The sequence below is a fragment of the Echinops telfairi genome, unplaced genomic scaffold (genome assembly GCF_000313985.2).
Source record: "Echinops telfairi isolate 266 unplaced genomic scaffold, ASM31398v2 ScPeMD7_7424;HRSCAF=8462, whole genome shotgun sequence".
Taxonomy (NCBI): Eukaryota; Metazoa; Chordata; class Mammalia; order Afrosoricida; family Tenrecidae; genus Echinops; species Echinops telfairi.
Genome location: NW_022111324.1, coordinates 41,207,659 through 41,231,413, shown reverse-complemented (window position 1 = coordinate 41,231,413; position 23,755 = coordinate 41,207,659). Strand labels below are relative to the sequence as shown.

General features: G+C 38.4%; 1 protein-coding gene across 1 annotated transcript in view; it reads left to right on the top strand.

Moving 5' to 3' along the window:
- Window positions 1–855: 855 nt before the first annotated feature.
- Window positions 856–23,755, top strand: part of ASPM (assembly factor for spindle microtubules) — a 50,976-nt gene continuing 28,076 nt past the window's right edge. Inside the window, 12 exon segments of the mRNA XM_045298078.1 lie at window positions 856–1,152; window positions 5,830–5,973; window positions 6,139–7,630; window positions 14,652–14,756; window positions 15,145–15,291; window positions 17,088–17,333; window positions 17,740–17,807; window positions 19,238–19,379; window positions 20,156–20,286; window positions 20,888–21,063; window positions 21,736–21,881; window positions 23,356–23,441. Coding sequence (XP_045154013.1) covers window positions 856–1,152; window positions 5,830–5,973; window positions 6,139–7,630; window positions 14,652–14,756; window positions 15,145–15,291; window positions 17,088–17,333; window positions 17,740–17,807; window positions 19,238–19,379; window positions 20,156–20,286; window positions 20,888–21,063; window positions 21,736–21,881; window positions 23,356–23,441 — 3,180 coding nt within the window.

Sequence of the window (23,755 nt, the reverse complement as noted above, 5' to 3'; positions counted from 1 at the left end):
TTTCCTGAAGTTCGGCTGATGGTTTCAAGTTGCTCAGCGTGTGGTGTAACCAGCACGCCACCAGGGCTCCTAACCACTAGATACCTACGATCACAGTGTCAGAGGCATCGCCTGTCAAAAGGATAACTTGTGAACTATGGGAAACCTCGGATTTCAGTGCTTATTGCAAGGCATGCTCCCAGCACCCAGCAGTAAGAATCAGAATGCAAATGTACTGGTCACTTGCTTTGGTAAATCACTGAACTATGCACGCTCACGCTATCGTTTTAACATTCCTATTTCTACTATTAAGAACCAAAGAATTGCAAAAGTAAGGCTAGTTAATTCATGAAATTCTGAGAGGGATACTGTTGAATGAACTTCTACTAATAGCTTTGCCCGGCAACCCCAGGGAGTACTACGATGGTCTTGGAAACGCTGTTACTCTTTCCATCAGCACATCCTGCAGACGAGAACCTTAGGGTGGACTCCACTACTAGCAACCGGCTTGGGGGAGCCCTCAGAACTCCGTCACCCAACTTGGCTGCCTTTGCAGACGCACTGACGGCAGAGGCCAGCGTTTAAATAAGGCGCTGCGGTCTCATTGGCCAGTGGCACCCACTGCTTAGTGATTGGCTCTCTGATCAAGTGGGCGGCGCCCGGAGGTGCTCATTGGTGGAGGCGGAGGTTTAAACGGAGGCGGAAAGCTTTGGCTGGTTGGCAGCTCTTTGGTGAGGGTCGATTTGCGGGATTGAATCCCGTTTTCTCCTCGGGCGTGGAGACTGGAAAAGAAGGGTGGGCGAATCACCTTCCACACCCTCCACAGCCAGCGTTGAGGGAAAGCGGTCAGCGGCCTCGCGGGGTCTCGGAGCCGCCATGGCGACCCGGCGTGTGGGGCGAAGCTACTGGGAGCTGAGTCCCACGGAGCGGAGGCCGCCGGCCAGGCTGCGGGGCCCCGGGGCCGCCGAGGAGGCGGCCTCCCCGCCCGTGCTGTCTCTCAGCCACTTCTGCAAGGCGCCTTTCCTCTGCTTCGGGGACGTCCGCCTGGGCGCCTCGCGGACACGGTCTCTCACCCTGGACAATCCCAACGAGGAGGCGGCCGACGTGAGGGTCTGCCGCTTCCCGGCCGCCGACCGCGGCTTCAGCATCGCGACGCGCGGCTTCCGGCTGCAGGTAGGTGGGAGGGGCGCCGGGCGCAGGGTGGGGCTCTCGGGGAGACCCTGTTCCTCGAAGTGGAGCCAATCCGGCGTCCCTCGGTAGCCACCCATCGGGGACTTGGGTGATGACAGCGCGTTCATATGCAGAATCTTTAAAACAGTTACATCGGCCTGGTGGCGCAGTTGTTAAGCTCTCAGCTGCCAACCACGAGTTCTGTGGTTGGAACCCACCAGCCTCTGGTGCGGGGAGAGAGGAGGACGTCGGCGTCCGTGGAGACTGACGGGCTTGCAAACCCTGCGGTCATTCTACTCCGTCCTGTAGGGTCGCTGTGGATCGAAATGGACCCCACGGCCGGGCTTGTTTTGGTTTTGCGTATTCGCTGTTGTTGTCATCTGTCCTCCTGTCACGGGGACTCGGCGCTCTTGAAAACAAACGCCGTCCGCTCCAGCGCCAGCCCCAGGATTGGCTGCAGATCCGAGCGCTGCGATCTATGGGGTTTACACTCGCCGATTTCCCCCAGGACATCTCCAGCCCTTTCTTCCGAGGCCACGTCAGTGTGGAGGTCCCAGGGAAACCTGTGCAGCTTCCAGCGAGGAAGCTTCCGTGGACAGTTGGGTGGTGGGGGGGTGTGAGGCGCATTGGCTAGGATCCAACTGGCCTGGAGGGCGAGAATTCAACCGTGCAGCCACCACTGGTCCTACTCCCTAATGAATAGTGAGGCATTTTGAATAAACGTGAAGCATTGTGAAATGTTCTTGCGATTCTAAATTAACAAATGGTAACTTTATTATCAATAGTAGTGTTTTTAAAATGTGCTTTGAAAAATACATTGGTGAGAGCAGCTTTTTTGAGTGCTTTCTACCAGCCATATTAAGATGTATTGTGTGTGTGTGTGTGTGTGTGTGTGTGTGTGTGATAATGAACTGTGTTTTGGCTAAATGTCTACAGCAAGAAACCTCTCTAGGATTGTTTTAATATGCAGATGTGGTATGCATAGTTTGGTATTTGCCACCGCCCTTCCTTTTCCCCCTTTTGTTGGCAGTTTAGTTGAATCAAATTTCATTTTATGATGTTGTTTCACGCCTTAGCTTTTACTGAGTTGCACTGGTCCATCACCAAAGTTCAGGGAATTTGCATTCTGATTTTGACTTCTGTGGCCTTTCCACTGAGTAGAACCTCTGAAAGAATGATACTAATCCACCATCCAAGGAAGGCTGAATTAGTTAGATAAGAACCATTTCACAAAGCAGTGAGAAGAAGCTCTCTGATGAAATTCATGGACATGTGTGTTATTAGTGGCTCATGTATACTCCTCTTGGAAAGATTTGGTCTTCGAAACCCTATCTTGGGTGTCTATTACTTGGAATTGAATTGATGGTGGGATTGTCTCTTTTATGAATGCCTCCTTTCCTTTTTATATAAAGGTGTAACCGCATAATAGGTTTTCTAGCTACATAATGGTTTTACTTGTTACTTTTTGTCATAATGTGGAACAAATACTTTATTTTTTCTATTAACTGGTTTATAAAGTTCAGTTTAAAAAAAAAACCCCAACTGTTTATCATGCTATATAGTTCCTCCTTTAAAATAAAACTCATCCTTTCCCCCTGAAAAACAGCAGATACAGAGTTTATATTGTCAGGTAAGGTTTTGTATTTGGCAGATAAGGTCTTCTATCTAACTTCCAAACTGGATGTAGGTGCTAAAATCTGGACTGGAGCAGCGCCGCCTGGGCTCTAATAAACTGCTATCTGACTGGGTGAGATAATTAAAGCTTTCTGAACTAGGTCATGTCATCCATGTAAATTATGCATAATCATAGTACTTCCATCCTAGTGATATAAACCCATTCTAGAACTAAATGAGTATTTAAGATATTTGTACATATGCCTGAGATGATATAAGGAATTAACAAATATGAAGGGTCTTAAGAGTCATGGAGAATGTATATTATGAAAAAAAACACAAAAACTTCTGCATGGATTAAAAAAAACTGGCACCAAAACAAACTTGTACTAATTTCTTATAACGTGTGTAGAGGATCCACTTTAAGGCACTAAGAAGGTTAAGACATCAATTGAAAAAAGTCAGAGCAATTTGAAGTCTGCTAAAATTGCAGCAGAACAAACATTCAATTTCTGGTGAAGCTTAGGTGGAATAATGGTCAGATCAATCATTAATGCTTTGAGAAAAGTTAATGGGGACATTGCCCCCCCAAGAAATCATCAATTTACAAATGGACAGCTGTTTAAGAAGGAATGAGCTGATGTTGAAGATGATGTACACAGTGTCGGACCATTCACATCAATTTGAGAAGAAAAATTCATCTTTTGGGTGCTCTAAATTAAGAAATCACTATGAGCTGGAACTGACTCCATGGTAATGAGTTTGGCTTGATTTTTTAGTTGAACAAGGCCAATGGCCAATAGTGGAAACAATAACCAATGCCACAGACATTGAAATTGATTCAGCGTTCACAATTCGGACTGAACATTTTCCATTCTATGGGTGCCCAAACTGTTGCATTCAAATCAACTGCAGACAAGAGCAGACCTTCAACTGGAGATGATAAATGTATTCAAGATCCGATGCATTTCTTGGAATAATTGTAAGCAGGAGATGGCACATGGCTTTATCAGTAAGATTCTGAAGACAAAGGACAATAAAGCAATGGCTACCAAGCAGTGGAAGTGGTCTAATTAAAGCAAAAATTAACTAGCAAAGAATAAAGTCATAGCAACAGATTTGGGGGATGCTTACAGCAGTTTTGCTTGTTGGTTTCCTGGAAGGTCCAAGAATTATAACATCTGCTTGTTATGACTGATTTGTGAAAATTTGCTAAAGCTTCAACAGACCAACACCTGGGAAAGACTTTTTCTCCAGGAAAACAGTGTTCATGCTGGTTCCTCTCATCACACAAAGGTCAGTTTTGTGAGTTTCAGTGGGAAAGCACCGTCCAGTCCTGATTTGGTTCCTTCTGACTTCATTTTGCCTCCTAACCATAAAAGACAAAACAAAACAAACTTAAAGAGCATGACTTTAAAAATATTATCAACAGTTAATAATTGTAAACAATAATATTATTCAAGAGTCCTGGTGGAGTAGTGGTTACACATTGGGCTGCGATCCCCAAGGTTAACAGTTCCATGCATCAGACGCTCTGCAGGAGAAAGGCGGGGCTTTCTACTCCTGTTAACAGATTATCTGAAAACTCACTGGAGCTGTTCTACCCTGTCCTATAGGGTTGCTATGAGTCAGCTTCGTCTTGATGGTAATGAGTTGGATATTATTCAGTTAATCATATACAATAGACTGCATTCACATGGTTACATTCCCAGAAACCTCAGTTCTTTAACCCATTGCCATTTAGTGGATTCTGACTCACAGCAAAGGGCAGAGTAGAACTAACTGCCAATGGGTGTTTCTGAAACCAAATCTTGATTAGAAAGCCTTATCTTACTCCCCTGGAGCAGCAGGTGGTTTTGAACTACTGACCTGGTGGTTAGCAGGCCAACACATAACCCCCATGTGCCACCAAGATTCCTTATATAGTGGCCCTGTGAAAGGTTTTGGATACTGTCCTTATGAGAACAGACAACCTCAACGTTCTCTTGCGGAGCAGCTGAGGGGTTTTAAATGCCAACCTTCCAGTTAGCAGCCAGGGTCCTTCCTACCTACTATGTTGCCAGTGCCCCTTATGGATGAACTAAGTAGTTGGTATCGTTACTTGCAAAGGTGTCTGGAGCTGGGTGAAGCTTATATGTTGAGAAATAAAGTTTACATTTGTTATTTCTATCTTTTCATTCTATGAAGTCTCCTCATATTAGTAATGATGATGATGTGATGATGTAAATGAACTTAAGAGGAGTTTGTAGAACAAAGGGATTTCGTTGATTGCTTTTATATTTCTTTTATTAAAACAGCTCCATAGTGCAATGTCATTACACCTACCTTCTTACTTATTAGCTATCTCATTATTACAGCAATAGTAGAAAATTTCTACAACTAATTTGTGCATTAGTTAAATATGTCTGACAGCAAATGTTAGGTGAGAATAATGCTTGCTGTGAGGACTAAAGTTATGTGTCAGTTTAGGTCATGACTCTCAGTGGTTTGGCAGTTATGTGAAGGTGTAATTTTCCAGTTAGGTAATGATGAAATCATCCATCATTTTGTCATCTGATATCATACTGCTGATTTTTACATAATTACCTAATACTTGGCCCTAACTATATTGCTAAGTGAAGAATGGGTGTGTATTTGAAATGGAAATAGTATGTTTAGATATCTAAAGAAGCAACAATATCTCTGTAAATTAAAAATACCCAACTATAACAAAATATTTTAAAGACTGTTGTATTGCTTTTGTGTATAATTAATATTTCATTATATCTTTTATTGGTGTTTGAATCCTATTGTTTGTATTGAGTTTTTTCCATATAATGAGATGAGTATAGACTGTAGATGACTTGTGAGATGTGCTGAAGTCAGTTCCACTTACAGTGATCCTATTTCTGCACAACAGCACAGAACACCACCTGGTCCCGTGCCATCTTCACAGTTGTTGTTGCCAGTGACTTACAATGATTGATTTCTTATTATATTCTAAATTTTATATGATGTGGTTTAATTATTATGTTTTATTGTAAAAGCCATTTAAAATGGGTTGTTTTTTGTTTGTTTTTTTCATAGCCTAAAGAAAAAATTGTGATTTCTATTAGCTGGACTCCAGTCAAGGAAGGCCGAGTAAGAGAGGTTGTGACGTTTCTTGTAAATGATATTTTAAAACACCAAGCTATATTACTAGGAAATGCAGAAGAACGGAAAAAGAAAAAGGTAATAACTTTTAATAATTCTATGATTTCATCTAAAGAAATGTTTACTGTTCTGTCAAAATTATTTTGATATCACACTTAAAGTGAGTTAACATGCATTATATTGCTAATTTAAATATAATAAGCAGCTAACCACTTATGAGATATATTTTGTTTCTTTTTGCAGGGAAGGCTTTGGAATAGCATTAATAAGAAGACTGTTTCAACCTCTTCAAATCATAGCAAAGGAATTTCTAATAGTGAAAATGTTAATGAAACATTCAATGTTTTCCAAAAAATTGACACAGCTAGAAGCCCATTGCAAGCCTGTGAAAATTTGGCTATGACTGAAGTCTATTCCCCAACAGAACATAATTCTTTAGTCCTTGAAGAAAATAGATCCCCCATATCACCAATTAGCCCCTCTTCCACAGGAAGCTATGGTGAGGCTTGTTTGTCACTTTCTAACCGTCAATCTACCACCTACACGTCTCTTCACATATCTGAACATGTGGACGTATTGAAAGTAGAAGGCTCCACTATTTCAAATGACCGTAATCAGCAAGTCACATCAGTAGGATCCTTTAATTCCATCAACAAAATTAATGGCCAAACTGATGAGAATAACGGACTCATTCTTACTCCAAACTGCTCTTCTTCAACTTTGAGTATTACACAAAGCAATGGGGATTTTCTGAGTCCGGACTCTTTTGTACGTAATAGCCACATAGGTAATAATGAAGTTGAACTAGTTACGCGCCTGTCTTCAGATACATTTCTGAAAGACAATTCAAAGGTTATGCATTTGGAATCAAAAAGTGTACATGAAATTTATCAAGCTATTTTAAGTCCAGATTCTTTTGTAAGTGATGGTTATGGACTAAAACAGGCTCTAGAATCAGAGACAGGTAAACCCATACTGTCACCAAATCAATTTGTAAAAGATAACATGGCCTATATATGTTCATCTCAGCAAACATGTAAACTATCACCATTAGCAAATGACAATTTACAGGCCCCACAGCCGCCTCAAGTTTGGATCAAAAATAAAGTTTTACCAGGTACTTATGATTGTCAGGATTCAAAATCTCCCAGAGCTATTTTTGAACAACCCAAAACTGTAGGTATGAAGTCAGATTACAAAAGTTTTACAAAACAAAACCATCTGAAATTTTCTGCAGTTCAGGATTCTAATTACAAACACAATGAACAATCCAAAAAACGCCCAATACTTTCCAGCACTGTTACTAAAAGGAAATCTAACTGTGTCAGAAAAAAACAAACTGAAACTAATAAACCAAAGGTGAAGAGATGCCTCAACATTACAGCAGGTGAACTTGAGCAAGGGATAGTTGACAATCAAAGAGACAAAGAGTCTTTTCATTCATATCTTCCAATTATAGAGCCAATTGCAATTAATTGTAACAATGGTAAAAATGAAACAAGATCTCCCTTAAAGACTACTTTAGTTACCCGTAAAAGAAAGAGTGCTGGAAACTTGGAAGCTGCAAATGTGAGAAGTGCAGTTGTGGGACTTACTGAAATACAAGAAATCAAAAGAATCCACTTTTCGCCTGTGGAATCTAACACATCAACTGCTAAAAAGAGCAAAAAAGTCATCACGCCTGTCTCAAAACATATGAGTAGCAGAGCGAAATTAAACCTGAAGAAGAGAACAGGTGAGCATTGTTTATAGCGCCTGCAATGACAGTACACTTCTACAAGACACATTTTCTGTTTCTTTTGGTTTTTGTAAATCTGTTGATAAAACGTGTTAAATTTCACTGCTTTGCTTGTGGAAGATAAGGCAAATGTAGTAATAGGACTGAATTCTGAGTTGTTTATGATCATGCCCGTATTTAACATCTTAATGCTTTATTGGGCACGAGATTTCTACATTTTTTTTTAATGTATCTTGGAAATATCTATCTTGATTCCTAATTTCTCGGTGCTTCTTGCTGTATGCCCCAGGGAGCCACTTCAGTTACTTTCCATTAGTTCAGGCTCTGATTAGAAGGCCCAGTGAAGAGCCAAGCTTCAAGATAGCATCTAAAGCAGGGGTGCTCACATTTTTTCAGCATGCGAGCTACTTCTAAAGTGATCACGTCACAATGATCTACGAACTACAAAAATGCAAAACATTAATTTTTATTTATTTATTTATTACATTTATTCTTAAATGCATTGAGAATTCTTTATATGTACAACGTATGTTGATGTACCTTGCATAACTGCATGAGTCCATATTGTACAAAACAACACAACTATGTACATTTTTTGTCATGACCTGAGTTTACTCTGATGACTTGCACTGAATGGAATGAGCCAGGGATGCATAGTCTGGACAGTGGCTGCTGACAATCAGCCTCAAGCACACTTCCAAATGGTCATCAGTCATGGTGGAACGGTGCTTGGACTTAATGATCTTTAGGTGGGAAAGGCTGACTCACATCAATAAGGAGAGCTGAATAATGCAGTCAAGGAGGTAGCACATTTTCTCCTGTTTGGGCACTTTCCTTCTGCGAGTAAGTTCCAGAATTGTTCATGCGCTCTGGACTTCAGCTGAATGTCGGCTTGTGGTGTCAACATCTCCCATTCCGTATGAAAGTGATACGTTTTAGTCTTCTTACTTGGTCCAGCTCCCCGACTCATTTTAATACCCTTTCTTATGTTTACAAGAAAAAAAACCAAGGTCTAAAAATTGGCGATAACTTAACTTGTCGGTTTTGCTGCACTTAGCGCAGTTGTTTGCACATGCATTTGACACCTGAGATTGCATCTGATTGGCTGCGCTGTATATCAGTTAAGTGACGGGATTGATGATAGGCTTAGGTCTATTTTATTAATGCCTTACGATCTACCCACACTACATTTGTGATGGACTAGAAGATCGTGATCAACATATTGAGCACCCCTGATCTAGAGAAAGGAGGCAGGGTGCTCTGTGTACTGTGTGCTCCTAATGACAGGTTTCTCTCTCAGCCCCCTCCAAAACCTAGTACTGAATTGTCGATCATATTGAGCCTGTACAAAGAGTAGAACTTTGCCATTTGGGTCTCCAAGGCAGTAAATCTCTGGAAACAGACTGCCACTTTTAGCCATGGAGTGGCTGGTGGGTTTGGACTGCTTTCCTTGCGGTTAGCATCCCAGTGCTTACCCCGCTGCACCAGGACTTTTTTCAACTTCCTTAGTGCTCTTAATTAAGAATGTTAATTAAGATAATCTTAATTAGGAGAAGTTAAGGCCTGGGAGTTCAGCAATCCTTTGGGGAAAACCTCACTTTTTCTTTCCAGGGCTCACAACTTTACCACTACGTTTCCTTCAAAAACAGGACAAATTCCACCATGCCTTTTTAACCCTGTTTCCTCATAGAGCCAATACCACCATACAGGAAAATAGACCATACTAGTTATTTTAACATAGTCATATAACTCCTAGGAAACATTAAGTATTGATATTTTTGTGTCCTTTCTCTTTGACCATCCCTTAGTTTGAATCATCTCGTATTCCCCCAACCCTCCAAACTCTCAGGTGCTTTCTTGGTTTCTGATTTCTAACTGTCCCATCTCCTCTCTAAACAAAATTCCTTTACTTTGTTACCCTGCTGAAACCCAATTCTCTTTCAAGAACTCTGCTCTAATTGCCACCTTCATAAGTGATGTTTTCTGTTCCTGGGACTCGGTGCCTTTTGGCTATATTTTCCACGTTTGTTGACTGTATCTCTTTGCCACAGATGATCTCATCTCAGACAGAGGCCAGTCATCGGTCAACTTACAAGTACACTAGATCCCTTGCCCATCACTCAAGAGAGTTGCTTTAACCATTTTTGTCTTTTTCTCATGTCTTCAATTTTCTTACTTGATATTCACTTTAATAATTTACTGAGTTACATGTTTATATGTGTACTTTCCTACTATCAAATACTCATATTAAAAGGTTATTTTTAAAAAATAAAAGTTTCAAAAATTTAAAATTGCTTATATGTGGTTGGATCAGAAAGTATTCCTACCAATGTTTCATTTCCTGCACAGGTTTATTCCTAATAAAATGTGTTTATACATGTATCATCCATCAGTGGATGGCTGCAGGCAAGTTCTTACAGTAATACACGTGTATTCAAAAAAAGAAAAGGCCCAATCAGGGCAGTCGTTTCTGAGTGGATTTTCTGGCTCACTTTAACTCAAGGCAAAGTGTTCATCACAGAAAGTTATGCAACTATTTCTTGGATTCCAAAGGAGTAATCCTGATAGATTTTCTCTAAGGACACAGGGTGATCTTGGGGGCTCATTAGAAAGAACTTTTAAGGAACTTGAAAACTGCACTTGTTAGAAAAAGTCCAGGAAAGTTGCACCGAGGTATTTATCTTTCCATTGCAACAATGTGCCCGTGCTTTCTGCACAGGTAGCCAAAGGCTGTCTAAAGGAGTTTCCTTAGGAAATCTTACTCTGTCAGGTCCTTGTCCCTTCAGACTTCTTTTTGTACTCCAATTCAAATAACATTTAAAAGGAACACTTCAAAGGCTTTGAGTTCCTGGAAGATGTCAGAACCGCTATTTTGACATGGTGTAAGAAGAGCACACAAGTCTGTGGGGAAGAGTTAGATAGAAACACCACCTATAGAAGTCCAAAACCCTCAGTGGGAAATATGTCAGGACATTAACTTCACATTGTAATAGTTTTGCTTAATACGTGTTTCTCTGATATTATAGCAATATGTTCTTCATTACTTTTGTATTGTATGTTTCTACTTCTTTTCTTAGTTGTTGAAATCACTTCAATCACTTTCTAACCCTCTACTGAAACTTCTTTATATTCTCAACATGGCAATTCCCCAAATTTGTCTGTATCTTTAGGATGGACCTCTAATCTTTAGACTCTTATGTCCACTTGTCTGCTCAACATTTCCACTTGATTGTCTAATGATCCACCTGTACTTAATTTATCCCAAACTGAATCTTGGATAGTCCTGTCCCACAATACATGTACTTTCCTACAATTATACTTGGTCCTATGGCTGTGATCTCCCATCGCAGTCAATGATCTCTCTCTATCTCCTTCATTACTCAAGCCAGCATCCTGGAATAATCCTTAATGTCTCTCCCACTTTTTCTCCATAAATTCAAAGACATATTCTCTCTGATTTTGAACCCAGTCCCTCAACAAATCTTATCTTCTCTACCTTCAAAACACTCAGACTGATCACTTTTTACCTTTGTCAACGGTGTCACCATAAGCCAATCAGTATCACATAGGGCCTGCTAACAGATCTTGTGGTCATCCCTTGTTGACCTTCTCAGTGGTCTACTTTTTATGTAGCAGGTAGGGTGACAACTTCTGAAAATTAGCATGATTTTCATTTATTAGTGCCTCTAATGGCTTTCTATTTCACTGAAAGCCAAAGTTCTTAATGGTTTGCAGGGCATTCAGTCTCTGTTACAACTGCTCAGTTCACCCATTGTGCCATGAAAGAGACATAGCTGTTATTTAAACAGATGAGTGACTATTTTGAATGCTATTGTATATATGGACACTGAAATTTGAATTTCACATCAATTTGATATGTCATGAAACATCTACTTTTGAGTTTTCACTAATATGAAAACTGTTCTTGGCTTATGGGCCATACAAAAATATGCAAGTTCTGGATTTGCCTGAGAAACATGGTTCGCCAACCAACCCCTGCTCTTAAAAATGATTCTGGGAAGTTATTAGTCATTTGCTTATATTTAATAGCAGCCTAAGTTATATGAAACCTGCTTTCAAGAAAGTGAACTGCAGTACTGATGGGTTATATGCCACTGTAAGTTTTATTGCATTTTTTTTTTTATGGGTACCAATTACCATTTACCTCAGTCACTAGGCTATATACCTGTCGATAATTCTGGAGATGGCATTCCAGTCAATTGATTGATGATTAAGGTTTATTGATTTAGACTACTCTTAAAATAACTCTCCTCTTTAATTTTTGTTCACTGCCTGATATAGTTTAAGTTCTCATCGTATCAAACTTGGGCCACTATAGTAGCTTCCTTATGGGTGTCTACTTCTAGTCCGAACCCTTCTCATACTATTGCTCCTACTATTTTTTAACGGATAACGAAATGTGGAACTTCCTGGGTTAAAATCCTCTACCACAGTGGTTCTCAACCTGTGGGTTCTCAACCTTTGGAGGTCGAACGACCCTTCCACAGGGTCGCCTGATTCATAACAGTGGCAAAATTACAATTATGAAGTAGCAACGAAAATAATGTTATGGTTGGGGGGCGGGGGGACTCACCACAGCATGAGGAACTGTATTAAAGGGTCGTGGCATCAAGAAGGTTGAGAACCACTGCTCTACCAGCATATAAGATGCTTGATTAATGATGTCACTGATTAATAATGATTGATTAGTAATGTCCTCGCTAGTACTATGCTACCCAGGCTTGAATCACAGTTCTGGAACTTAATAGCTGTGGGACTGTGAGCAAGTAGCTTAATTGTTCTAAGCTTCAGTATTTTAATTGTATAGAATATTGGATAGATAGTATACTTCTCATAGGCTAGGCGCTCTGGTGGTATAGTGGTAATGCATTGAGTCTGCCAACTGCAAGGTCAACAGTTCAAAACCACCAGCTGCTTTGGAGAAAAAGATGGGCTTTATATGTCTGTAGAGAATTACAGTTTCAGAAACCCAAAGGAGCAATTCTACCCTGTTCTATAGAGTATGAATCAGAATTGACTCGATAGCAGTGAATGAGTTAGTCTCATAGGTTAGTTGTGATGATTATAGGAGGCAATCTATATAAAAATAGTGTCTGGCTCAAAGTATTCTAATGTGACCATTATTTTTAATGTTATCCAACTCCTTCCTACATCTTTCAACCTCTTATATTGTTTTTTTCACATATATTTAGTCTCCAGTCAGCAGGCCTTATTTTTTCATGTCTAACTCTCACTTTTCCTTAAGACTCAGGTTGTGTGTATTTCTCTGTCTTTAAAAGACTGTCCTATCTTTTTAGGGTCAGTGTTCCCTTCTCTGTCTTCTTACAGCTTCTTATATATACCACCCCTTTTTGCAGTATAGTATCATTATTTTTAAACTTCTTTCACATTTGACTGAGAACATTCTAAAGACTAGGACCACATTTTTACTTCAGTATTCTCAGGATCCAATAATTTGATTGGGTGGATAATAGCTTCTGTAGTCACCAAATAACTTGTAATTTCTGGGCTACAAGGAGGGAACCCCCACCCCCCAAATGGAATTTTTTTTCAAAGCTATGTATTTAAATTTTTTTACAAAACAAACTTATCACCTTTCCATTACACTTAATACATTTGTCAAATCTGCTATACCATTCTTGGAAACATTTTTCATACTCATCTGGGTGGCTGATAGCACCTCTCGTTGATTTTTTTCACCTTTTCTATGTCATCAAATCCCTATCCTTTCATGTCCCTCTTCATTTGCAGAAACAAAAAGAAGTCACACGGAGCGAGGTCAGGTGAGTAAGTTGCGTGGGCCAAGAAAGGCATGATGTTCTTTGCCAAAAACTGGTGCACTGAGATGGCTGCATGAGCAGGTGCATTGTGTTGGTGGCAAAACCAGTCCCCTGCCTGCCAAAAATCAGGACCTTTTTTGTCACACACTGTTACGCAATCTTTTAGAACCTCTGAAGAAAAGGCTTGATTAACATTCTGACCTGGTGGACAGACTTCAAATGCACTTTCCCCCTCGCATCATGTTGGTTGGTCTTTGATTTCCCTTGAAAAGTTTTTTTTGGTGACGAGGGCATCTTCCACTGGCTTGATTGATTCGGGGTGGTAGGAATAGCAACGCATTTCATTACCAGTAATGGCCTTAAAGAAAAAGTCTGGGTCTTTTCAGAACTGTTCTTTCAAAGCACAGCATGTTTCCACTCGACACTCTTTATCATCCTGGTCAGTCAGCACCTGAGGCACAAATTTCACAGCGACCCTTCTCATTCCCAAATCTTCTGTTAAAATTCGCCAAACCCAGCTCCAAGATAGTCCCGCTAACTTCCCCATCTCTTCAGTGGCCCATCATCAATCTTTGAGCACAAGTGCACACACTTTGTCAACATTTTCATCTGTTCAGGAAGTTGACGGCAGTCCACAACAAGGTTTGTCATCAATCAACATTTCACCTTTTTTGAAACAAGAAAACCACTCATGAACCTGAGTTTTTCCCATAGCGCTGTCCGTGTAACCTATGTTCAACATCACAACAGTTTCGGTAGCATTTTTCCCAAGCAGGAAACAAAATTTCACAGCTACAAGCTTTTCTCTTAAATTAGTTGTCACAAAAAAACGAGGTTCAAGTGAAACTGTTTTTATAAAAAAATTCACTGTGACCAGAGAGAACCTTCCTAGTTGACACCACTGGGTGCACTAACTCAGAGAGAGTTGCTGGATGCTCCCCTTGCAGGAAAATTGCATACTGTGAAAGCTCTGCCCAGTAGAGCTTATTTCCATTTTGCGGGGTACACCCTCTGTATAGCTTGTAAGTGTCAGTTTCACTGACCGCTGAGTTTATAGTATTGTGTCTGGTACATAGTAAGTACTCAAGATTTGCCAAATGAACATGACTACGAAGAACTACGAAGAAGTCAAACTTTAATTTCAAAACAATGTATCAGTTCATTATTTGGGGTATTATTATTTTAATGCTATTAATTCTGCTTGTAATTTATTTTAGATTCATTACTATGCAGAACTCCTAGTTCCAAAACGAACAAGAGGACTAAAGCTATTGTTCCTGTGGCACAGTCCAATTTGACCTTCATAAAACCACTAAAAACAGGCAAGTGTGTATGCGTTGAAGCTCTTTGAAAATTGACATGAAACACACTATGTTTTGAATGGAAATAAATTGGGTCTTTATTTAATGAAAGCCTTACGGATATTTAAAAGTACGTTTTTAATTACACATATGATATTCTATCAGTCTTTTGTGAAATCAACTCTTGATAACAGGATTTTAAATAACTAAGAAATATTGCTTTACTAATTCTGCATTTGCTCTTATGGTATTTCAGGCCCTTGATTCTATTAACTCTTTCCAGTAAGTATCAGAAAAGCACAGATTGTTGTGTTTTAAAAGTACAGGAATTTGCTAGTAAAATAATCTTGTGCTATTCACTTTTTAATAACTGAAAGGAAATTATACAATAACCTAATTGTATTCTTAGATATTCCTAGACATCCAATGCCATTTGCTGCAAAAAATATGTTTTATGATGAACGCTGGAAGGAGAAGCAAGAGCAGGGCTTCACTTGGTGGTTAAATTTTATATTGACTCCTGATGACTTCACTGTCAAAACAAGTATCTCTGAAGGTAAAGATCTGGCTCTTAATATTCTTGCTTACACAGCATTTTTAACATAAATATGCCATGGCTAATTATACATGTTTTATTTGTTATATTGTATTGAATGGTATTTTCCATTAATGCATTGGCCTGGGTCTTAAGGAGTGTAGAGGTAGGAACTTTTAGTAAATTTTGTACTAAAAGAATTGACATTTACTTTTTTTGCTTTACTTTCATTCTCTCATCAGCCAGTTCAATTTCCATTTTTAAGGTGAATAGGCTTCATTTTACCAGTCTCCGACTGTTTTATACCTCAGTCAAAATTAACATTAAAATGTGGCTGCTAAAAAATTCAGTTCAGTTTTAGCAATGTGAATAAACTGTAATGTCTTGTGTGTCCTGATATGAAGGCAAGCTATAGGACTGTAAGGGATTTGAAAAGCAGTTGATATCAGAGGGTACTTATTCTGGAAAAGACTTGGGTGAGGGACAATAGTGAGAAGATAGTGCTTTTCAAACATTTAAAAGATTTTCTCCTGAGAGAGAAGGAAACTTGCGTTTGTACAGCTCGCATCCCAGAGTTATAGGGATCAATATCAACTCCAGATTAGAGGGAATTCTTTTAAATATTCAAATCTTCCAACCATCACATAGGATATCTTTTTAAAACGGTCAGGATCCCACTGTTGCAAAGATTGGTTTGTATGTGTCAGAACAATCACGCGTGGCATTTCTGTACTGTGTTAGTCAGGGTTGACCAGATAAACAAATTCATAGATACTCGAGCAATTGCATATTGAGAAACATCCCAGGCCAGTCCAGATCAAGTCCATAAGTCCAATATGAGCCCATATGTCCGATACCATCTATAAATTCTTCTTCAGCCTCATGAAACCCATGCAATGACGCTGAATACAGGAAGATCACAGGCCAGTCGGTAGAAAGTCTTGTGGATCCAATGGCGGTGTAAGCACGTGGGTCTCCACGTGGCTCTTCCAGCTCCAGTGCTCTAGCGTAGCTCTATGTGTCTTGTCATCAGGAATACCAAGCAGTATGTGTGTGTGTGTGTGTGTGTGTGTCCCACCTCCTGCGAGTTATTTGTCTCCTCCAAAGCACCTCCAAATGAGGTCATCAAGCTGTGACCTGATTGACAGGCTAAACTCCACCCCTTCACTCTTAATAGTCTCAAGGCACCAGATTATGTAAACTCCACATGTACTAAAAAGACCTTTGAATTAGGTGACTTCTAAGATACCGTATAAACTCGGTATAAGCTGACCTGCATATCAGCTGAGGCACCTAATCTTACCACAAAACTGCATTAAAAATGTGCTGAAAAACTTGACTTATATAGGAGTATAGATGGTACCTTTCTGTTTTTCCCCCCAAAGGAAACGAAACTTAAACCAGAAATATGGTTTATAAAATTTGAAATTATATCTCAAAATGTAATGGACTTTTTAAACGTGATACTCTTCAATAGGTTATCTTTTACTTAATCTATAAAAAGGGCAGGAGTAGAGATTCTGTTTTGGTTATTTTGATTAGAGCTAGTACTGTGGAATTACAGTAATAGTTGTGGAGGTGGTGTGGAGGAGTCAGCCAGGGAGACACTGTGCAGGCAGTCAATTGGCTGCAAGGATAGATGGACTTATGGACTGAGTGAGTAGTGATGCCTTTATTGTAAAATATGAAGGACAGGGGCAAGCTTGAGGGGCCAGGGAGCCCCTTAGATTCAATTTTGAGCTCTCAAGCTATATTTAATGCCAAATTTAAAGATAAATAGTATTTAACCAAAATGATACTTCCTTTGTTTTTCCCAGTAAATGCTGCTACTCTTCTTTTGGGAATGGAGAGCCAACATAAAATAAGTGTTCCTAGAGCGCCGACGAAAGATGAAGTTTCTCTCAGAGCTTACACTGCCCGCTGCAGACTGAATCGATTACGGCGTGCAGCCTGCCGTTTGTTTTCTTCCGAAAAAATGGTGAAAGCTATTAAAAAACTTGAAATCGAAATTGAAGCAAAACGGTTAATTGTTCGTAAAGATAGACATATTTGGAAGGATGTGGGTAAGAAGTTTGTAAGCACTTTGCGATTAGTTCTTAAAGTCACTCATAAGATTTTATATTTCAGAATGAGGGGGACTTCAAAAAGTTTGTGGAAAAATGCCATTATCTTAATCCTATGAATTTTTGGAAGTCCTTTCGTGTGTGTGTGTGTGTGTGTGTGTGTGTGTGTGTGTGTGTGTGTATTTACACTTTGGCATTGCTGTCTATTATCTCACATCTTTAATATCATATGTGCTTTTAAGAATGGATGTCTGCTTTGTTTTATATTAAGTTATTTCATATAAGCAATTAATCCTTTTTCTACGGAGTTCTCCAGAAAGTTTTTACTTTAGTTTTATTTACTTTTTATTTAGTTTTATTTACTCTTTAGTGGTCTGAGCTTACCTGCTTTTTACATGTGTTTCAGGAGAACGGCAGAAAGTATTAGATTGGCTTTTATTCTATAATCCTTTGTGGCTACGAATTGGCTTAGAGGTAAATATATTTTAGGTTTTTAAACAAAGATAAATTTTAGTGTACTTTTAGTAGAATAGACACCTTAATTAAATGCAGTTTCACTGTTAAAAGTGATAGTTATTTGGTTAGCTTGGTTCTTCTGTCAGTTTCAGTATAAAATGTAAGATCTATTACAACTTGTTCATAAGGTAAATAAGCCAGTATATTAAGCCAAACTCTTGTCTAGTAACTTGTCAGTTTAGTCTCTTACAGATAATGTAGTTTGGACTTGGATTAGTAGTTTCAGGAACTTCATTTTTGAGTACATAGATATGAAAGGGAATAGGCATTTTACATATATTTTCTAATTTAAACATCCACAAAACTCAGTAATATGTGTATTACTATTTCTACTTCACTGGCAAAATGGAAGCTTAAGTGTTTAATGACTAGCTGAATATTCATTAGTGTATGAGGCAGTCTGATAGGAAAGTCTAACTGTACTTATTTAGATGTTGGAATACTTTATAAAAATATCACTTGGATCTAAGTTATTTACGTACTGCACTGCCCAACAACACCCAGGATATCAATAAATGCCTTATAAAGCTTCTGCTTAGATTTCGTGTGCATCACCTCCATCTAATCCCACTGGACAGAGGACATCATCTGCTAGGTGTATATGAAGCAAGAATGGATTATCCTCCCCAAAGACACTCAAGTGTATGATAGTTAGTGGGGTTATCTAATCTTTTTACAGAGAAGGGAGGGCTAAATAACTGTTAACCATAACAATTGCTACAGTACTATTTCTATATCTTATGATTCTGTACATGGGTTTGAACTTTGAGGATCTTAAGACAAGCTTGAAAGACAAAAATATTAAACAATTATCTAGTTTAGAAGATACTTGTATTTTTCTCAAGTTTTCATCTTTATTTTCTCATTATAGAGTTATAGTGTGTAATTTAATGCTTCTGTCTGAATTGTTTAAAAATTTTAAAGATTGAAAATAAGTATATTGATATTAAACTAATTTCATATCTAAATTGTTGGTTATAATTTTAACTTTCCAAATTATTTTAGATCCTTTGTGGATATTTTTCCACTTGCTAATTACTAGAAGACTTTGAATATTGAAGTTTCTGTAGTGTTGACGTCATATTTAGTAGAACAGTTATAATTAAATTTGAGGAAAAGCTTCCATTAGATAGACAGTTCTTTAACTTAAAGTTTAAAACTTCTATAGAAGATCTTGATTGTTTGGTGATTTATAGAAATTGCCTTACTCCTGAGCTTTCGGGTTTTCCATTGTGCGATGTACTGTAGGTACTGTTAAATGTTTATGACAATTACATCATTCCCATCCTAATTAATAAGTAGAACGCTGTCTGTTTACTTTCCCTCAGTATGTCCCTCTTCCTCTTAGAGATAACATGGACCTGACTTTAGCTCTAATTTCTTCTCAGACAGTTTTTGGAGAACTCATATCTTTGGAAGACAACAGTGATGTCATGGGGTTGGCTGTGTTCATTCTGAATCGCTTGCTTTGGAATCCTGATATAGCAGCTGAATACAGACACCCCAGCGTTCCTCATCTTTACAGAGATGGTAAATGTTTTTGCCCCCACTAAATTCTCCCTATCCCATGCATAACTAGTTTCTGCGTACTCTTCTCATCTCAATGTAAGTTTTACCTTTTCAGAAAAGCTTACGGCAACAGCTATCTGTCCACTACTCACACTACTTTAACGTTGTTATTGTCCATCATTTTTTGAATCACTACTTGTAATTATTTTCCGCAATGTGTTTTCTCTTGCTTCTCCCTTACCCTGCCCTGGCTACCTTGTTATCCCCCCTTACCCCCCCCCCCCCCAGGTGGATGGGTATTTGTTTGCTACGATATATCCAGCACCTAGATGCTACTTAAATGTACTTTATTTTTATAAAGCCCACTGCAACCAAATCGATGCCTGCTCAGAGTGACCTTATAAGAGAGCATAGAATGGCCCCTGTGGGTTTCTGAGACTTTCAACCTTCCTGGGAGCAGACAGTTCATTTTTCTCCTGCAGAGCTGCTGGTGGTTTTGAATCACTGATCTTGTGATTACCAGTACCACGGGTAGCTGATAGCTACATGGACCAAGTACATCTTTGCTATCTGTTCCTCGGGTTTCTCTAGGAATGGAAATATTAATGGAACTCACCCCATTCAGTTATTTTGAGGATTAAATGGATTTGTGTATATAAAACACTAAGAGCAAGCAAGTTATTTTATTTGTGCTTGAGATTGTGTTTTTATTGTATGCACACAATTATTATTGCTGTTTGAAGGTGAAACTTGAATTCCATAAAGAAATTGCTGTGCTTTTGTATGTTTTCTTAAAGGTCATGAAGAAGCTTTGTCCAAGTTTACTTTGAAAAAGCTATTGTTGTTGGTCTGTTTCCTTGACTATGCGAAAAACTCCAGACTTATTGATCATGACCCTTGTCTCTTCTGTAAAGATGCTGAATTCAAGGTATGGTCCTCATGTTTTATGTTCCACATCTAAGATCTGCCATCTATTTATTTATTCATTTATTTATTTATTTATCTATTTATTTATTTATTTAATTTTCTTTTCACATCTAAGACTTTTTATGTCTGTTGTACAGTTTGTTTTGGAAAAAAATGAAATCCCTAAGGATAGTGTTCTGATACAGAACAGCAGTGCCTTTCTGGTGATTTTTACCAGTGGCTCTAACTGTGCCGGCTTTGTGCGCTGCCATCTCACTAGCATACAGCACCCTTTTTCTTCATTTTGACCGGAAAATATACTGAGATAGACTTCTGAGGCTCTAATTTTGGGGAACATTTTTCATAATTTTAATCAATTTTAATCACCTTAAGATTATCAACTTAATACTTACTGGCTTTTAGAATATGTTATTAATTTTGGGCATTTTTTAAAACTGTTAACTTAGAAATATAAGAAATGTATTTTATTGCCCTGTGATATGAAACTTATGATCTATTTATAATACTCTTATTCCTTTATGTTGAGAGTGATTTGAAGGATTTGTTTTATTATAAACAAAATATAATATTGGAATATAATACCTACCATTTCTTTTCTATAGGCTAGTAAAGAAATTCTTCTGGCTTTTTCTCGAGATTTTCTGAGTGGTGAAGGTGATCTTTCTCGTCACCTTAGCTTTTTGGGATTACCTGTTAGCCACGTTCAGACGCCATTTGATGAATTTGATTTTGCTGTTACAAATCTTGCTGTAGACTTGCAGTGTGGGGTGCGTCTTGTGTAAGTATCAGACATAGAATTATCTTGTTTAATAAAACAGATTAATTTTCAGAAGACCTTTTCTATACTTTCACAGGTTTCTGTTTGCTTTTGTTATGTCCTTACTAGCTAGTGATCAGGTAATGTAGGTAACTTCTCTAGGCCTCGCTTTCATCGTCTGTATAAACCTGGCTTGTGGAGCCGGCATGGATAGAGTATTTGCTTCTTGTGTAGAATATAGTACCCCCTCAATAAGTAACATTTTACTTTCTTTTTTTTTACTTTCTCTGTAGAATCCTGCTAGTCTGTCCGCATGTAGGTCTGTGTGTAAATCTCCCAGTTCTTCATTACTACCTCTTCAAAAGACGTCTTCCCAAACCTAGACTAATACTGGGAAATAAGTCATTTTCTAACCATGAAACAGCAGTGTCTACTGTATTTTTTGTGTTTAACACATCCACATAAATGATGTATATTATCAAGGGGATTGCATAGTTAATAAAATAAAACAAACAAATAAATAATGCATGTGCTATTTTTGTTATAATTATGGTATTGAGATTAATTTTTTGGTCTTTCTTGACCTGAAAGCTTTCTTGGGGCTTCTTTAGCTATTAACTATATTTAAGTGAAGTTATTTGTTCATATATGCTTTTGTGTAGTGGTTTCATCTCAAAATTTCTCTATTGCTAGGCGAACCATGGAACTTCTCACACAAAACTGGAATCTCTCAAAGAAACTCAGAATTCCTGCAATAAGCCGTCTTCAGAAAATTCATAATGTTGACATTGTTTTTGAAATTCTTAAATCACGAGGAATTCAACTGATTGATGAGCAAGGTAAAAACTGAGTAAAAAGCAAACGTTTTCCTCACTGACTAACATGCATTTTGATGCCTTAAATGTTAGCCTTGTTTCTGGGTATATTTGACCTGCTGATTCCAAAAATGGTACTAGTTTTCTCCTCTCAGCTGATACAGAACATACTCCACATACCACACTTCATTTTGCTTACCCACAGGAAATCAGTATCTTTTAATTTAGTGTTGTTAGCCTGAGACGGAGAAGGTGTTCACTGGCTTTATTTAGTTTTTAGATCAAGTTCTACTTCACATGGTGTTCTTTGATCCAAAGATATATTTGAACAGTACAAATCACATCAACTTGGAATTTCCTGTAGTGGTTATGTGTTTCCTTACCATAAGTTCAGCTGTTTGAACCCACAGGCCACTCTGCAAAAGAAAGATGAGATTTTCTGCTGTCATAAGATTTGCAGCTGCCAAAACCCACAGAAGTTCCCCTTTTCCCTATAGGGTCTCTGTGAGTTGTAATCAACTGACTGCTAGTGAGTTTGGTATACTAAATAGAGATTCAAGTCTTCTGAAACCAAAAATGGGTCTATCAGAGGTCAAGCTCATTTATTCAGGTTAAAATCTTCCAGTCTTGTTTAAGATGGCACAACTTCTCCACCTGTGCTTAGAAACTCCTAAAGGAAAAGTTAGTCGTTTTCTTATAAAGAAGCTTGGAGTCAACTTCACCTCTGAAACATTTAACATGAATTAACTGATATACATTAAAATATATTCTGAAATGTTTACTATGTAATTTAAGAAGAAAAATTAGAACTTCAAAGTATTGATGAAAATTGCCATCAAGCCTTATATTTTGGGCCTTCAATTACCCTCACACCTTCCATGTATGTGCCTTTTCAGTTTTCTTTTTTATTTTCTACTCTTCTCAGGCTGTGGTCTGGCTTTGCAGGATCCAACGTGTATCTATGTATAAATTGCACAGCCTCCCAGACCACAAAGAAAAACTCACTTCGAGCTAATCAATTCTAACTAATGTTGACCCTACTGGACCGAGAAGAATGGCGTCTTTGGGTTTCCAAATCTTTAAATCTTTTAAAAGCTGCAGAGTGACTAGTGTGTTCGAACCACTGACTTTATGATTAACAGCTCAACCTATAACCAACTAGCTACTATACGGCCATATACAGCTTTCCTGTGAAGTCCCTTAATATCTAGTTCTTTTTCAAATATGTCATAACTTTTTTTACATATTCCTATGATTTGTGTGTCTGATTTCTACTCATACTTACTAGGATAATAAATTAGCAAAACTTAGCTAAAAATTGAGTGAAATACCATATCTAAGAAAGTAGAGCTGATGTGGTCTATCCAGTGCAATTTTCTGAATAACCAAATAACCCTGGGAACAAGCCACAAACAAGGGCATCAAGAAAGAATAAACTTTTTAAAAAGGCATTGATAAGGGCATGCATTATGTTAATTGCTTGTCTTTTCACTTACAGGAAACACAATTCTGTCTAAGGATATTGTGGACAGGCACAGAGAAAAAACTCTTGCGCTGCTTTGGAAAATAGCGTTTGCTTTTCAGGTATGAAACGATGGTATATTTTGGACTTTTTATCAGTTTTTAATATTTATACAAACAATTCGTATAAAAGACTAAAAGTAATTCTTTTCATTGATGGATATATTTTGTCCTGGGAATTGTGATAACTGCTTTGTATATATTTCATTTAATGTTGATCTCACCCTTATAAAGTCGGCTCACTAGAGATCCCCTTGCAGACAGGTCTCGGGGAGGAGATGAGCCAGTCAGGGTGCGATGTAACAACCATGAGAAATACAACTTTCCTCTAGTTCCTAAATGTTTCCTCCCTGCTCCCCCTACCATGACTCGAATTC